The sequence below is a fragment of the Gopherus evgoodei genome, chromosome 3 (genome assembly GCF_007399415.2).
Source record: "Gopherus evgoodei ecotype Sinaloan lineage chromosome 3, rGopEvg1_v1.p, whole genome shotgun sequence".
Lineage (NCBI taxonomy): Eukaryota > Metazoa > Chordata > Testudines > Testudinidae > Gopherus > Gopherus evgoodei.
This window is the reverse complement of record NC_044324.1, coordinates 190,290,241-190,308,968: the sequence shown is the minus strand read 5'-3', so window position 1 is coordinate 190,308,968 and position 18,728 is coordinate 190,290,241. Positions and strand designations below refer to the sequence as shown.

At 44.9% G+C, this 18,728-nt stretch overlaps 1 protein-coding gene across 5 annotated transcripts in view; it reads right to left on the bottom strand.

The window, feature by feature from the left end:
- The window catches only part of TTC7A (tetratricopeptide repeat domain 7A), a 302,921-nt gene that overhangs the window by 64,281 nt on the left and 219,912 nt on the right, over positions 1-18,728 (bottom strand). For all 5 annotated transcript variants that reach the window (XM_030557709.1, XM_030557708.1, XM_030557707.1 and 2 more), the window contains one exon: positions 14,953-15,087. In XM_030557709.1, the coding sequence (XP_030413569.1) occupies positions 14,953-15,087 (135 nt within the window). The remainder of the gene's footprint in view (positions 1-14,952; positions 15,088-18,728) is intronic.

The window sequence follows — 18,728 nt, the reverse complement described above, 5'->3', positions numbered from 1 at the left end:
ACAGTTATCATTTTGACACCTCCAATGTCATCATCCTCATAAAGGCCCAGTTAGAACAATGTAGTCGCACCATATTAAACTGGGCTACATAAACCAGGGGTTCTCAGAGTGCTTCACAGCGAGACTACTTAAAAGAAAGATCATCTCAACCACTGCCTCTTCCACCAATCTCCCAGGGGCAACAGCAGCAACTGCTACCATGGACAGTTATTAGGACGAATTCAGGCATTTTTAACTGTCTTTAAACCAAGTGTTGTGTCTTTCGGTGGAATGAGAGGGAGCAAACAACCCTGCACTGCCTCCTTTCCCTCTGCTTTTGAAGCCCAATCCTGCATCCACTGAAGTCAACGGGAACAATCCAAGTTACTCTATTCCTTTCTCTCCTTTGTTCCCCTGCATATGTTGCCCAGCCACCCATCCCTCTTCTCCCCTGCTCCTGTGAACATCCCTCTCTCGCAAGCGGCGCCAGACAACTCTAACAATATTCTATAATCACTATTTCCACCGGTCGCTCCAGTTTTAATATTGGGTTTGGTGTGAGGGGGGGTTCACATAGCCTTTCCTATGTAACAGCAACTCTTAATAGGCTGGCTCCACCTCCATGCTCCCAGCCATTTCCGCTGGCATCCAGTCTCATTTACATTGAGTTGGAACTAGCATCACACCACCTACCAGCTGCAAATACTCTGCAGAGCACACTTTGAGAACTTCTGCCTTAGATTCTCTAGCTGTTTAGTTCTTTGACAGCATCCTGTTAAATAGTCCATCTAAATAGAATAATAGCCATTTCTACATCCAAGGGCAATAAAGAGTTTAATGCTGGACCTTAAACTATTACTTTATTCTGGGGCATGTGCGTGTTTCAAAGTGATATAAAGAATGACTCTTCCTCTCACCAAAGAATCCTTTCCACAGAGGTAGGAACAACGGGAATTCTATCCAAAGGAACAAAAGATACTTGAAATGACTTTTTTAATGTGATCCACCCAGAGCAAAATCTCAGTCCTTTTGAAGTTTGAACACATTCACTGGTATCTGGGATGCAATGTTTAACTTTAACAGCTGCCCCAAAGCAGACTGCACTGCACCATTCCATTCTGTGTGTCAGCTGGATCTGAAACACTGACCTAAGCATCATCTGCATAAACAATATCTATGCAAACTACGATACTTAAACAATGCTACAAATACTACATAGTAAAATGACCCTGGGGGGGAAAGCCTTGAGGGACCTCCTCTCCCCATCTTGTAAGAAGGTGACAGTGCCTACAATTATATGTGGTCATGTATTTTCTGTTCCACTGAATTCATTTGTTTTCAGAAGCTGTTGGCATTTGGTATTTCAGCAGCCTGTGGCCTTGTAGAGAGAGCCACTTCTTTGTGACAGTTATGTTTTCATCAGTGATTAGTCTCTTTATTGCCCTGAAGAGAGATCTTTTTGCTTCTGTAAGATGACGTTAACTTTTAATCATCAACCAATCCTGTCTGCCATGATTACATTATTATGCACAGGGCTGAGGATCTGGGGGCAAGTTAACCAGAGGATTCTCTGGGATACATCCTAAACCTAACTGACTCATTTGATATAAAATATACATGCTGGGAAGGTGGAGAGGCTGAAATCATCATGTATTCCCAAGCCAGCTGCAGAAACAGAGCCTAGCTGCTTGTTTCTCTGAACCAGAGCAATTGATTTAGATTCTTTGCAAGGAACAGGGCTAGAAAATACCTGTAAATGGAATCCGAGGGAATGACTTACAGAAATGACTGTAAGACATTCCCTCGGATTCCATTTACAGGTATTTCAAAAACAATAGGATGCTCAGTCACAGGCTACACAGGGCCCAAAGGTGACTCAGCAACTTTATTTACAAAAGTTGCATAACAACATCAGGAGAATGACACAGCGTTACTATAGGTCACTCCCCATACTAATGGTTGCCAACATGGAGTCTCTGTGGTCATGCGTGGTCACCACATGAATAGGCAGCAGATTTAAAACAAACAAAAGGAAGTATTTCTTCACACAACACATAGTCAAACTGTGGAACTCTTTGCCAGAGGATGTTGTGAAGGCCAAGACTATAACAGGGTTCATAAAGGAACTGTTTGCCAGAAGCTGGGAATGGGCACCGGGGGATGGATCACTTGATGATTACCTGTTCTGTTCCTTCCCTCTGGAGCACCTGGCATTGACCACTGTCGGAAGACAGGATACTGGGCTAGATAGACTTTTGGTCTAACCCAGTATGGCTGTTCTTATGTTCTTATGATCCATCCCATAAGCCAGGGCTGGAATGTGCCAGAACAGTGTTCTGGCACTTTTGCTGCATGAAGGATGCCATTTTGTTTTCAAAATGGCACCCTCAGCACAGCATTAGCTCACACGCACTGTGCATGAGAGGTCATGTTGGTGGGGGGCGTTCCCATGCTGGTGGGTGCATTCTGGTAGTAATGCAAACAAAAGGGGTCCGGGACAGTTACATGCCAAAAGGGTCCTTGGGGAAAAATGTTTGGGAACCACTTCTCTATACTGTGGCTCATTCCAAACAAAGTGGTTGCAAAATGTACTAAAGAGCCATATTAAACTTGGGTGTAAATCCTTTAAGTGAGCACATAATAACTGTCATTTTGGCCGACACATCGCAGGTTGTACAGGGGACCTCCAGAGCCAAAAGCATCAGTCCCTACAGCTTGAGCTAAAAATGTATCTGTATCCGGGGGCTGTAACACACAGACTCTGTGGATCAGCATGGCGGAGCACACACTGACCACAGTGTACACACGTAAGACCCAAAAAGCAGCAGAGCTGCCAAAGTCCTGCTGTGTGGGGGCAGCCAAGGGCAGTCTGCAAGGAGAGGTCCTGCACAACTTGCCCACATTGAAGCACTGCTCCATGGCAGGAGGGAGGCAGGGCAAGGATGGTCGAGGGCCACATGTCCACACATTATGCAGATTTGTTGGCTAAATCCCCCAAGCAAGGGCAGTGCAGTGGTCCAAATCCACTACTAAGGCCAGGGACATCCAATTACTTTTAAATAGTAATTATTTTTTTAATCAAAACATAAATAACCTGTGGAACTCACTGCTAAAAGACAACATTAAGGCGAAGAGCTTAAAATGGTTCTAAGAAAGATTGGACATTTATATGGATAAGAACATTCACAGTTACATTATACAAGGTAAAAATGTACACAGAATATAAACTGTCATGATGTAGGGCAGAAGCCAAACACTAACTGATGGCAGGAAGAAAGTTCTCCTAGGGGCAGGGTTTTTATTTATTTATTTTTTTAATACCTTCCCCTGAAGCATCTGGTAGTTGCTTCTGTCAAAGACAGGACACTGGACTAGCTGAACCACTGGTCTAATCCTGTAGGATAATTCCCATGGTCCTGTGATCATAGATTATTAGGGATCTCAGAAGGTTATCTAGTCCAACCCCCTGCTCAAAGGAGGACCAATCCCCAACTAAATCCCCAAAGGGCTTCCCCTCAAGGACTGAACTCACAACCCTGGATTCAGCAGGCCAATGTGCAAACCACCGAGCTATCTCTCCCCCCCTAAAAGTGTTTTCCATATCTGGCATTTGAAAATGTCCTGCTTTTTTCGTAAGTGCTTTGTGTGTGTACCTTATTCCCATCTAAGGCCCTGATCCTGAGAGATGCTGACCAACTGGGAGATGCAGATGGTCTATACCTCGCAGGATATGGCCCTAACTCTGGAACTCTCTTTAGCCATCATCTGCAAGGCACCAAGCTATTACTGTACCTTTTACTGGTGCACCCTTAAGATTATTTAATTTATGTAATTTTAATGTTCTTTTGTCTTCTTTCTAGGGGCTGGGTTCTGGAAAAAGTACAGGCACATACGACTTGCCACCTTCTATCAGATTACTGGTCCACAAAGTCCAGTATTCTGCTTTTGGCAGTGACCAATATCGGATGCCTCAGAGGAAGATGAAAGAAATTCATAGTGTACAGAACTGATTGTGAGGTGAAGAGTCCTTTTGGTTTCTCTGGGCTGTTTACAAGAGATGCTGGATGGAGGCAATGGTAGAGCAGAGATGAACTCAACTGTCCCCACAGTTTGGAGGTGTTTGCATTTGAGGGTTTCGCTCAGGCTCCTTTCTAAACAGAAGCTTGGCCTATGTTGGAGAGACTGGAGCACAGTCTGCTAAACTGGAAGACCTAGTGATATCAATGATGGCTTCTCTCCTTCACCAGTAACATTTCACAGAGCACAAGGGCACTTCACATTATTGCTCCTTCCATCCAGATTCAACATGAAATGTAATGTTCCAAGCTCTGAGAGTAAATACTACGGGACAACCTTCCTTATTGTGAATCTTTGTTCAGCTGAATACTTGTTTTGTAGTAAATGCTTTGATGTGAAGCATAAGTCTTCTTCCCCCTCCCCCAGGCTCCAGCTTCTTATATTTATCTAGTTTATGTGACCGGAAAGAACACCCAGCAAACCTGCAGCATTTAAAAAGCTCAAGAATTCAAGTAATGGATGCGCAATTCTAAAATTTCAAAGCACTTTTAAAAACAAAAATATTTAAACTGCTTCAGCAGCTGCTACCACATTGTAGGATAACGGCTGATCCTAGAGATCTTACCAAAGCTGGCAAAGAAATCTTACAAATCTGAAATAACTTCAGTAACAAAGCGATGTTTGAGGGGGCTTAGGGTTATTGCAAACTACGGAGGGAAACATATAAAACAGGTGTGCAAACAGCACTAATGTGAGTACTACTGGTTGAGCTGAATGGCATTACACAAGAATATTTGGAGAAAATAGACCATGCCCTTTCCTGTCCCCTCCATAGTTCCATTCCCTGCAGTAGCCTCTGTGATGTGACTGTGTGGATCCCGGCAGTCAGGACTGAGGCCCCATAACATTTTCTTGTGGAACAAAGCCCATCTTCTGTAACGTAGCTCTTGTTTCCCAGGAATTGGCCCATAATAAATAAAATTAAAAACATTTTGCGAAGGAAGAAAAACATTTTACTGTAGATAATCCCAGGGAGAAGATGTTTTCCATTAGCTAACTGTGCCATTCTGCATTGGCTCTCTTCACATTTATGCCATATTCACTGTAATATTTGTAAACAGTAAATTTCTGACATGTTTACTGAGATAGAAAGTGGCTCTCCCAAACCCACCACATTCTGATGGAGGTGGAATAATTCTCCTAATAATTTCTTTTTAAGTGTATCTCTGAACAAAGTCAGCTAGAGTTCTACCTGCTAAAATTTGTAGATTGTGTTTAGCAGGCATCTAGCCAATATCATATCAAATTACAAGAGCTACTTTGCTGTGAGTAGCCATATTTGGTAAAGTACTGGGCTAGGCAAGAAGCTAACTGTCAGATTAAGAGTGTTAGTAATGGCAAACAAAGTGGACACTGTAGTCAAAAGAAAAGCATAAAATAATATAGTAACACAGGTTGAAATAACAGAGCTCTGCTTATTAAGATGGGCTTGCAGTATTCAAAAGCTAGCACGCAGATAAGGCACACAGTTATAAGTAGCCAGCACCAAAACCACAAAGTTCAGAGTAGAAATAGCTCTACAGACCAAAGATATTTGAAAGTTTTAAAATATTACTCTTCTGTGATAACGTTTCACTTTGAAACAAGGGCCATCTTGCTGAAAGTGTGCAATAAAACAAGGTGAGGCTCAACTCTAAACCTGAACTTTAATTTTTTTACTTGTTCTCTTTGCAGAATAAGTACTTTTATGTTTTCAAAAAAAAGGTGAAAAAGAGCACTGACAAGATATTAACAGGGAAGAGCTGGTGAGAACATTCCCTAGGTCAGATTTCTTTCTGCAATGGATTAGCAGCCCTGTAAACATTAACTTCTCAGATCCCTCTTTCAGAATACACGTTTATACACCCGCAGGGACTGGCAAATAGAATCATAGAAGATTAGGGTTGGAAGAGACCTCAGGAGGTCACCTAGTCCAACCCCCTGCTCAAAGCAGGACTGACACCAACTCAATCATCCCAGCCAGGGCTTTGTCAAGCTGAGCCTTAAAAATCTCTAAGGATGGAGATTCCACCACCTCCCTAGGTAACCAATTCCAGTGCTTCACCACCCTCCTAGTGAAACAGTTTTCCTAATATCCAACTTAGACCTCCCCCACTGCAACTTGAGACCATTGCTCCTTGTTGTGTCATCTGCCACTTGAGAACAGCCAAGCTCCATCCTCTTTGGAACCCTCTTCAGGTAGTGGAAGGCTGCTATCAAATCCCCTCTCAGTCTTCTCTTCTGCAGACTAAATAAACCCAGTTCCCTCAGCCTCTTCTTGTAAGTCATGTGCCCCCTAATCATTTTCATTTTCCTCATATAATCTGAGGGCTATTATCTTTGATGTCTTTATGTGCTTGTTAGCGAAGGCAAGGTTGAAAAACTGCTCCATTCACTTGGAGCAGAAGGTTGTACGGTTTGGGTTATTTCTTAGTTTTTGCAGGACCACAGTCTTGGACTGAACCCCAAGAAAGCTCTGTTACCTGCACAGATGAGTTTACTCTAGTGGTAGATGGTCCACTGTACCTGAGGAGTTGAGGATGGTTTACATTATGGGGCATGAGGTGGTATTTAGAATCTATTAGTCCCATAGTTGTTTGCTTTGGTTAATAACATTGTAGTCTATTACAAAGAAAAGGACTGTTTTAGTAAGGCACATATTAACATGGGGAAAAGACTTCAAGTGGGAGTCCACCTGCCTTTCCTTCATGGTAGTTTTCAGAAGTGCGATATACTATGTGTGCAGAGAACTATAATTAGTAGTAATAGCTGAACCTATTTGATACTGGTGCTTTGTCTTCTCTCTTGTCATAGGATCCGAAAAGTCACAGATGGAAAGATTAGGTCCCTCTCTTCACAAGTGCAGGATAGAATCCTCAACACAGGGCATGAAAAGTAGTAACTACATTTATACTCAACATGCCCCCGATCTCCAGCTGCAGCCAAGGAGTGTGCATGCACTGGGCTGGTTCCTCTGAGACATGTTAGTGCATGCTGAAGGCTGCTCTTACTTTTATGCCAAGTACCTACAGACTCAAGGGACTAGAAATAGCTGGAGTACAGGGGGTCTTGGTCATACCTCCTAACCCAACTGCAGGTAGGGGGTTTCATAGAGTCACTCCTCCATGTTTTCCTATGTAACAACCTCACTAAGCTGGGGTTGTTCTGTTGTGGCTGCATGTGTTGGCTTTTGGGCCTCTTTAGCAACTAGAGGGCTACAAGGAGGGCCTCAGGTAGACAAGAATCAGAGCTTGTTTTATACGTCCCTCTCTTTTTCTCTCTCACATATTCACACAGACTTCTAACTTGATCAATCAGTACCATTAGTTTTCAAGCCAGGGGATATGAAAGACCATGAGAACTATAATGGCATTAAAGGAACACAGAGCAGATGCCTGGTGCTGTGAATGCTAACAATGGGGCATGGTCAGCTGCATCCTGCTAGTGTCTAGAACAGATGAGTCCTTTGCTACAGTGGCAGATTAACACTCAGGCCTGTGCCTGGGGCCCTGACCAATTTGGGGGACCTCAGGACTGCCAGAACAATGGCCCCATCCTCTGCTCCTCCTTTACCCCCTGAGGCCCCACCCCAGCTAAGCCAGAAGCTGGAACCGGGCCAGAGCCATCCAGGGAGCCTAGGTCACCGTAGGGAGCCTTGGACCTTCCTCCTGCCCCAGGTGGGAGGCTTGGATGCCTGAGAGCAGCTCCTGGCTTGTGTCCCTGCCCACCAGGGTGTGCCACCCAGAACACCTGGAGGGGTTGGGGGCCCAGGGGCTCCGGAACCCGGTGGGAGGGGAGGTCATGGCCCCTCCACTTTTAACAAAAGAAACCTGCCTTTGGGGTGGGTGAGAGCAGGGAGTGCCACATCATCAGCACCAGCCGCTATTCAGCCAGGGCTGGGAGACTCTGTGTGTGGCTGCATTTCCCAACCCTAGCTCGCAGGTGGCAGATGAGTCCCAAGTCAGCGGTGGGAGTTGCAATCTCGGGGGACAGGGAGGGGATGGACGTAGTTGGAGAGGCACTGCCCCTCCCAAACAGGAGAGGCATTGGGGGGGGCACATGCGACTGTGCCCCACCCCCAATTTCTGCGAGCACCAAGCTGCTTTGCTCGGCCTGCAGGAGGAGGGGGGAGAGGGGAGGAGAATGGCGGAAGGGAGGGAGGTGTGGGAGAAGAAGAAAGGGGAAGAGAAGGGGAATGGGGGAGGGAAGAGGCAGGGGGGAGAGAAGAGGAAGGGGGGGCAGAGGACAGTGGGGAGAGGAAGGGGGATGGGGTGGGGAGAGGCACTGTGTGTCTGAATTGCCTGAGTGGCTGCAGCTCCCGCACTCAGGTCACCCCACAGCAGCCCCCCGCCACTTCCGTTAAGCTGTGCTCTGCAGCACCAGTAGCCCAGGTATCACTCCAGGTCGGGGGAGAGAGCCAGTGACTCAGGAGAACTGGCTTCAGTGCGCACACATTGTCCCCAAATATAGCAGTCAAACTACACTTATGGGAGGGACGCATCTGCCCCCAGGGCCCTGCCTCAGCTCTCGCTGCTCTTTAAGGAGCGTTTAAATCCACAGCTTATCCAGGCCCCGTCCCAGCAGATACTGGCGTCCTTAGTGCCCAGGCTGTCTGGCAGCTTGCTCCGCAGTGCCGCTGGATGGTGACTGCTCCCAGGCACCTGCTCTCTTGCTCTGTGCTGGGGCTGCAGCTCCCCGGGGCTCTTTCCCCTGTGACAGCTGCAGTGGTGAGTGCAGGGGCTGCAGTGCAACGAGCAGAATCTGAGGGCTCCATCTGCCCTGCTTCCCCCTGTGCCCACCCCACACAGTGCACCACCACACTTGAGCCCAATATCCCCTAGGACACCTGCTTCCAGAGCCTGGCATCTCCCCACCCCTCTGCAGACCAGGATCTCCTGGACACATCCAGTCCCCAATCTGGGATCCTTCTCATCCCACGGGGACACACCAGAGTCCCCCACTTGCCTGGGCCTCCTCCCTTCCCAGTACACCTTCCGGTTGCGGTTTAAAGTGCCTGCAAGAAGCCAAGCATGCCTGCACTGCTCCCCATGTACATCCTCTCTCCAGAGCCCAGGGCATGACATCCTTCTTCCTCCATCCTCTGGTGAAACAGATACCTTCCCCCAAGACTGTGGAGGTGAGAATCCCTCTTGGCTGGGGCTGGCATATGGCTCTCACACTGCTGGGAAGGTGACTCCTGAGACTGTTACTCTGCTCTGCACAAACCAGTACTCTGAGTAACAGGATGAAATTAAACATGGTGAAACTCAAGGCTAACGGGAAATCCTCCCGGTAGAGCAACGTCTATCTCAGGCTGTGAAACGGTCTCCCAAGGGAAGGGCTGGAACCCCCAAGTCTTGGGATTTTTAAAAGGAGACTGGACAAAACATCCGTGCATTGGCAGGGAGACAGACCAAGACAGGATGATCACAGAGGGCTTTTTCTTCTCTAACTTCTATAATTCCATCCCACTATTCTGGGAATACAAATTCTGGTACTAAAGATTTGGTGCCGGATCCCATTGCACTGGGACTGTGAAATAGTACCCTGACACGCAACTCCTACTGGGCCACAGTGTAGATTGTGCTGTTAGTACAGCTGTTTGCAGGTGCCCTTGTATTTAGCTGAACCGTTACACTCAGGAATTGAGTGCATCCCCACTATACTGTGAGCATGCACTCTGATACTGTTATCCTGCTGTGTGGATCCCAGTGTGCTTGGACTGTGAATTTTTGGCACTCACATCTTTTTATATTTATCTCTCTGTGCTGGTAGTGCTGATGCCCTGATGTAATGATGATATTATGCTAGAAATATGAATTCTGGAAATAGTGCCCTGGTGTGACAGTCACTCTGGGCTGTTAATGTGAATCCTCCATTTCTGTATGCATTGTTGTAACCCTACTGGGCCCAGGATATTAGAGACACAAGGTGGGTGAGGTAATATCTTTTATTTGAGCAACTTCTGTCGGTGAGAGAGACAAGCCTCTGAGCTTATGCAGAGCTCTTCTTAAAAACTGTAAGCTTGAAAGTTTGTCTCTCTCACCAGCAGAAGCTGGTCTAATGAAAGATAGTACATCATCCACCTTGTCTCTCTAATGTGAATCTTGTCATTATGGCCCTGTGGATTGCATCCTAATATACTGAGACCATTAATCTTGGCCACTAAAGGAGGCACGTAAAATCTTAATGCTAATAGCTTGCTGTTTAGAACTTGCTTCACTCTGAGCCTGGGAGTTTTAATTTTGGCATGTGTCTCCTGATGCCAATCCATGAAGGCACTGGAGTTCGGAAATAGGGTGAACCAGGGCTGGCCTTACGGGTGGGAGCCATGGTCAGGGAGGCGCTGTGGTCAAGAGGCAAGGAGCAGGATGGGCCTGGAATGTGAGGCCATGGAAGGGAGCTTGGGCAATTGTGGGGGGAGGTGAGGAAGGCAGCAGGGCCCAGGGGCAATGGGGGGCGGGATTCCTCTACCACTTTGGACTCCCCCCCCTCCAACTTTTATAAAGGTTCTGGTGCCCTTGGGCTCCCCTCAGCAACCCAGGCTCCCTGGGTAGCTGCTGCAGCTCTTACCACAGCTCAGCTCCAGCTTCTCTCCTGGCCAGGGGGTAGGGCCTCATGGGAGAGGAGGTCCACAAGTTCTTTGTGCCCAGAGCCCTAATAAATCTTAATCTGCCTCTGTTCGCTACAAGCTTATTATAATGAGGAGGAGTGGGGAAAGAGTGCTTAGTTTAGCCACTGATTTATTAATCTTCTCTCAAAGAAATTAAAAATATTAACAACAACAAAACAAGATCACTTTTAGCACCTGTAGAGCACTTCTAATCCACAAATCTCAAAGCCTTTCACAAGTGTAGCTAAGCAGATTCCTCCTTTCAGAGATAGGTAATCTGAGGTCCAAAGAAATTAAGTCACTTATCCAAGATCATATGGAGAGTCACTGGCAGGGTGGGGAATAATGAATCCCAGCTCTCCTCATCCCCAGTCCAGTAATGCCTTATTCCATGGAATGTAACATACTGCCTTTTTATCTTTGGAGGGAGGGGTTGTGAAGAAGAGAGTGGGTGTGAAGAAGGGAGGGATCCAAAATATTTGGCTGCAAGAAGCCTGAAACTCAACTAGTTTGACTTTTGGTCTCCACAGTGCCACTGTAGATATGTATAAATGCGTTGACAGTTATTCATTACACTACACCCATATTTTCTGTCTGTAATGCCCAATCAGCCTTACTAGTTTCCTTTTAAAGATGCCCTTATAAACAAATCTTTGATAAATCCCATTCATAAGCAGCAGTTTCATTTAATCAGTAAACACAAATTCTGGTCTGTTGTAACGCCTATTAGGCATTTTTTTGAGCTAACTCCAACCCCTCTTTAGGCCACATACTGTCAAAAGCAAAATACTTTTAACAATTATTTGATTCTCATTCTTTACGAATGGCACCATGGGTGAAATCCTGACTCCACTGAAATCAATGCGAGTTTTACTAGAATTTCATCCCACGTCTCTCTCTACTTGAGGGGCTTCAGACTCCCAAGAATGTGATATGTAAATAACTGATGCAACCGATGTCACCATTCATACAAATAGTTGCAATAGCTCTTTGTTTACACATAAGTAAACATATAAAGCAAGATCACTTTCAGATTTAAGATTACATATGCTATAGACAGCTTAATCCCTTCCAATCAATATGATGCAGATGAGATAGGAGAATATTATTGGTATGGCCAATCTACCAATGGAATGGCTTTTAACTTTTAAGATGTCTACCTCCATTGTTTGTGAAATTTCTGAATCTCTTGACACAAATATAACATCCTATAATTTAGTGGCCTCATTTTATAATCTTTTTATTGTGCAGTATAGTGAGGGTTTACAGGATAAAACTTTAGATATGAAGGAAAGATTGGACTGTGGTGCCAGTACAGGGCAGAATTAAGGTTGCTTGGGTGTTTTCAGGTATATTTATCATACCGCGCCTTCTACTTAGACAGTCTGGTTTGTTCAATATCCATTGTATTTTTCAACCCCTTCCTGAACTATATTATGTTTTGGCTACTGGTCTTTCTTTCCCTTTAGTGAAGGTTCTCAGTTCATATATGTCTTTGGGGCTTTGGAGACGTAAGAATGTAAGAGGATCTAGCGTGGCACTGGCCGGCCCCTGTAGAGCTGCATTCCATCTCCAGGGCTGTGCCCATGCAAAAAATCCCTTCCGCCTCCTAGGGTTTCTTTGTAATTCTTACTTCAAGAATTGGGACTTTCCCCACTCTCTTCTAGAGGGCTGTGATCTTCAGGAGCTTTTCCTCAGCAGCTTGGTAGATTTTACCCGCCCACCCCGGAGATTGCTTCTTCCTCCCCTTTCTCAAGAGGGTTATTAGCATTTTCACTTACACTCAAGTCTTTAATAAGATTCTCATCCTGTCTTAAAGAGACAGAGTTAGTTTTCACAAGTACACCAGGAACAGCATTTTGCAAAAGTGGGACCTGGATTGGGGTACCCTCTTCCACTCCTCTCTCTGATCCCAAGAGGTTAATTGTATGTCTGCTCCCCTTTGGGAGGCCAGTTGCACAGTTTCCTCTTAAAACCTGAGCCACAGGTTAGGTGCCTGGAAGCACAGATGTGCACTCAGCAAATCTGTCCTGGGCAAACCCTTCCCTGTAATCAGTGAGGAGACTCCTGTACTCCCCCAAATTCCTCCATTTCCTCCTCTGGGCCCCCTCTAAGACACATACCCTTGTATTCTCTGGAGTGGGATCTATCCCCTGTTCAGGACTCACAGCTAACAGCCAGAACAGTCCTTTCACGGGTAGGCACTACGCCCTCCTCCCTCTTTTGAGTTAGACTTGCCTCCAGCTACAGAGCCCACAGAACCCTAACCCACCGCAGCAGTCTCTAGGACTCCATCAGCCTTCTCTGGGCTTCCCTCTAGGACACATCTTCCTATGCACTCTAGAGTGAGGTCTGTCCTTTGCTTACCTGCAACCTGCTAGCAGTCAGCAACCTGGACAGTTTTCTCACTGACAGTTTCACAACAGGTTTCAGTAACACATACAAAGCTAAACTTCATAACTTACCATATGACGATAGCACATACAATCCAACAAGGTATTAATGTCTAGCAGATAGAGACTTTTAGAATGATACCGCACAAGGCATACTATGTGAAAAATACATCCTAATTACATGACAGTGGTGAATATTGAGGTGCCAGGGTGTCACACCTATAACCTTCAGTCAGAGCCTTCATCTTCTCCCACACTCTGAACCCCTTGGCACCAGCCCGAAGCCCCCTCCCACACTCTGAACCCCTCAGCCCCAGCCCAGAACCCCCTCCCACACCCCAAATCCCTCATCCTGGCCCCACCCCAGAATCCACACCCCCAACCAGAGTCATCACTCCCTCCTGCACTCCAACCCCCTGCCCTAGCCTGGAGTCCCTCCCCACATCCTGAACCCCTCATCCCTGGCATCACCCCAGAACCCGCACTCCCAGATGGAACACTCACCCCCTCCCACACTCTGAGCCCCTTGACCCCAGCCCAGAGCCCCCTCCTGCATCCCAAATCCCTAATCCTTTGTCCCATTCCAGAGCCCACACCCATACCCCTGCCCAGTGAAAATGAGCAAATGACCAAGGGTTGGGGAGAGTAAGCGATGGAGGGAAGGGGGATGGCATGAGCAGTGCTGGGGCTTCAGAGAAGCAGCGGGGAAGGGACCCGGCCAGGGTCAGAGCAAGGGTGTTCAGTTTTCTGCGATCAGAAAGTTGGCAACCCTATATATAATTCATTCATGAGTCCTGAGATCAACCTCAACTTGTGGATTTCTTAGCCCTCTCTCTCCTTTCATGAGCTCTTACATGATTTCTCTATGTCATTTCTCTATGTCAAACTGACAAGGACCTACCTATCCTCAAGACGCTGAGGATATTATAACTAGATAAGTTCAAGGAGGATAGGTCCATCGATGGCTATTAGCCAGGATGGGCAGGGGTTGTGTCCCTAGTCTCTGTTTGCCAGAAGCTGGGAAAGGGTGACAGGGAATGAATCACTTGATGGTTACCTGGTCTGTTCATTCCCTCTGGGGCACCTGGCATTGGCCACTGTCGGAAGACAGGATATTGGGCTAGATGGCCCTTTGGTCTGACACAGTATGGCCATTCTTGTGTTCTTATATTTAAGCAAGGAAAGGGAAAATGAAGAGGGGATTTTTTCACGCACGTTTAATAATTTTCATTTTAGACTTGGCAAAGATTGAGCTGTCTCTGGTAGAAAAGATATTCAATACGTGTTTTTGCCGAGTTCCCCTGTAAGTAGCAGCAAAAAAGGATCAGACGGCCTCCACTAATACGTACGTTTTAAATAAAAATGTGCCCTCTACCTTCTTTTAACAACACTTCTCAGTGTGAAGCCTGAAGAGTTTTCTGTATGTTAAAAGATGAATGGAGATACAAAAGCTGAAAAAATCCTGATGTATTTAATATAACTATTGCTATTACTAAAACTAAAGTCAATGGAGCTATGACAATTTACATCATTTGAGAATCTGTCCCAATAATGTTTATTTCGTTCTATGTAACCTCAAGACTATCAAATAGCAGGATGAGTTGATTCCTCTGAATTCCACAAACAAGAAGGACGTGGTTAGCCTTACAAAAGTGGTACTTTAACTCACACAAAATGTACAGAGAAAGCAACTCATTCTTCTCCCACATTAGCCAATGGGAATCTCATCACATCATCATCATCATCAACGGTGGGATCAGAGTCAGCCCTGAAGAAGGACCTCAGAGCAATAAATTTACTTACAAAAGCTCACCCATAGTGGGATATTTGCAAATGGCTCTAGAATTTGTTACTTTCATTCTGTTTTTTAAGTTCTGCAGGGTGACTAATTGCAAAAACACCGAGACATACCAGCTTGTAGCCAGATTTGTTCAAGAGTTGTCCATAGTTGCATAGGTCCTTGCCTCAGGGCAGTATTCTGCATAGTTACTTCAGACATGGCCTGTTCCAGTCGTGAAGCAGCAACAGAAGAGGCGCGCTGTGAGCCTAAAAACAAAACAACAATGAATTTATAATCCATCATTTTTCCATGGCTAATTAAAGACTGTGGTCTGATTCTTCACTCCACTGTGACAGTTTTATGCTAGTGTAACTCCAATGACTTCAAACTGTTGTAACAGAATGGAGAATCAGACCATACATCTTTGTACTTTCTAACAGATTAATTTTCAGACCCCTGGATTACTCAGGGGCTGCAGCTCAAAACAAACAAACAAACAAAGGGCTTGTCTACACTGGCACTTTACAGCACTGCAACTTTCTCGCTCAGGGGTGTGAAAAAACACCCCCCAGAGAGCAGCAAGTTTCAGCGCTGTATAGACAGTGCACCAGTGCTGGGAGACGTACTCCTCGTGGAGGTGGTTTTTTTAGAGCACTGGGAGAGCTCTCTCCCAGCGCTCTGCTGTGACTACACAAGCCATGTTAAAGCGCTGTCAGGTAAAGCGCTTTAGCATTGCCAGTGCAGACTAGCCCTAAGACACAGCCAGTAATTTTACAAAAGTCTGCTTAGCAACCTCAAGGAAGCAACCATATTTTGATCATCTGGAAAGGACAATTCCCAAATCAAATCTATGGTACAATACTCGCTAATAATCAGATTTATTTACAAACACATGGTCAAACTACAAATTATGGACTATTAATAAGAAATCTCTGTAAAATATTACAAATTTGGTTAGAACAATTCACCCAGCATGTAAATTTCAAGTAACATCAATATCATTCCACTGGTTTAGACATCTGCTTGATTTTTCTTTTAAACCTGGGTAGTGGAAAAAGCTCAGAGCTTTGACTATATTAACCGTTAATAGATCCTATACTATTATGTAAGCATAATACCTTCAGAACTGCCATTTCTGCAAACAGAATACTGTATCAAACACTGTTCCTTAAAGAAGTGCATGGACAGAGTGCCCATAGGTTTCCAGAGCAGGGCATGGGCAGGATCATGTGCCCATGCGTATTAGGGTGTACCAGGATGCCTATCACCTAAGAAAACGTTATAAAATGGGAGGAAAAATAAACCTGATCTTAAATCAGAGTTTGGTTTTAAGCTTCTAAAATAATGTGAAGAAAGTAGGTAAATGTGACTAATGCTCAGAATACCTCCCTAAAGAGCTGCTGTGACAGAAGCTGTTGCCCAGACAACATTATTCCTTAACACACTGCTAAGTATTGATCTTGCAGACCAAATGATTCTAGGGTTATACCCTGTCTTGGCTTTCTGGAGCCACATGATAGGAGCAGTGCAGGTGTTGTTACCTAGCGACATTCCGCCGGGATGGTTCAGGGCAATGGAGGGGACAGATGGGTACAAAACCTGTGGTGAGGCATACACTGCTGTCTTTTTAAAAGGAACTGCTTGTGTTCCCAGCAGAAGTATGCTGCACACATATTGCCAAGCCACACTCCCTTGCCAGCAGACCACGATCAACTGGGGCTGTGGAGTGCCAGCAGGCACAGCAGCCTGATCCTCCGTCTAGTGCTCTCATGAGCACTGAGTTGGAATCCTGCCCTACTCGGTGGATGTTGCTCAGTGGAAGGAGAGTAAGATGCTTCCTATGCCCATTTGCCTTCTAAGACACCTGTGCAGCACAGGGCAGGATTTGGCCCATAGCTTTTATATAACTCAGAGTCTGTGAGACATAAATATCTGATGATAATCCAAACACAAAACTGGAAGGCTAGCACTGCTATGGGACGTATTTGTTCCATTATCTCACTGCTGAGTGTCATTCATTTTAAGCAGCAAAACTTCAAAACAGTCCTCTAATGCTTTTGGTGCATGCATGCCCTACAACTCACTTTAAAAATGTAAATGTTCTCTTCCTAAATGCATTCTTTAAGTTCCTACGTATTTTCAAAGACATTCCTGATCTAATGTTCCAGAGAGATGACAATGTGGTAACATAATAATTATGGCTTTAAATTATTTGGGGGGTTTTGATTCTGCAATCAATCTATGCTGATTCTTAAATTAGTGACCATCATCACATTATCTGAATGCTTTAAAAACAGTATGCAATTATATATTTCTCTCCCAAGACTGTCCCCTCTCAGAGTGTCTTTTTTGAAGCATGTTACTTTAAAAGCCCATTCCATGAATTATGGACCTGATCTGATTACATTGACAGAGCAGACATGAGTCTGTTTCATTCACATCCCCAGAGCCTAGGGAAACCCTGATCCCCTTCTAAGACAGATCTGGGAGACTATGCCACTTCAGTACAATTTTGATATTCTGTCGAGGTTCAGGCTGTGCCATAGAGGTGACGCCCACTTATAAGCTAGTAAAGTATCCATCTATTTCAAAGCAGACTTTCTTGGAACACCGTCTCTGAGTTGTACTTCAAAAATATAGTTCTCTCTCTATCCCTACAATGTATTCATTGGGTAGTTTCAAATAAAAGTAAAGTATGTGATTTGAGTTTGATCCTGCCAGCCGCTGAGTTCCTCAACTTGCAAGGTAGTCAAAGGGACTTAAGATTGCTCAGCATCTTGCAGCACAAGGCTGTTAGTGTCTAATAAGTTGAGTGGCTTTCACATTTTCTTAATTTGTAATTGTTCCCTCTTCCATGCACACTTAACAACATAAGTGGATCATGGTAGATGCAACGATAATACAAATAGTAAACAATATTCATAAGTAGAGATCACAAAACCATTTCCTGTGCAAGAGAAGGATATAGTCTCCTGCCAGAGGAAATACCCACATATTAAGCTCATGTATCCTTGATCTTAGACACAAGGCAAGAGAAGTGCAAAACTGTCTCTTTCAAGAGAAGCGTATATCTTACGTAAAATCAAACACCAAAAAAAGCACCGAAATGCCACACCTCATAATTTTATTTTCATGCCCCAAAACATGCAGATGTTGGAGTAATACATTATTACATCAATTAGTTATTTATTGCAGTCTCTTTTTTTTTTTTAACAGCTTCACTAGACAGACCATAAAGTACATCTTGCAGTAAATTCTCCTCACATTTGGAGAAGGAATCATAAAAATAAGAAAACTGTTTTTACTCATTGCATAAGTCATATAAATACATCTAAACAAGTTATAATGCATTTTTCTAAGATCATTGTGAGACCAAGAATCAAGTTTAATATTTGTCTGTGAAAAATCAGTCAGTGGAGGAAAATCAAAATGGTATCGCAAGTCAGAAAAAGAATGAAACAGCAAGGCAGCTGACTGGTCTCCGTGCATTTAGTTAGGAGCTTTTCTCCAGTCAGGAGAAGCTGAAGAAAACAAGGAGGAGCTAATGTTCCTGGCAGCAAAACTAAAGCCATGTCTACATTAGAGAGCTCGCAGCAGTACAGCTGTACCAATGCAGCTGCCAGTGTAGCTGCTCTGTGTTGATGAGAGAGCGCTCTCCTGTAGATGTAATTAAACCACCCCCAATGAGTGGCAGTAGCGTCTCCTGCCGACATAGCGCTGTCCACACAAGCGCTTCTACCAGTGTAACTTACAACGCTCTGGGATATGTTTTTTCACACCCCGGAGTGACATAAATTATACTGACAAAAGTGCTAGTGTAGACAGTGTAGATACAGTGGTATAACTGAAAGAGAGGATAGTGTCAAATAATCTGAATAATCCTCCCTGCAGTGAAGATTCCAGAGAG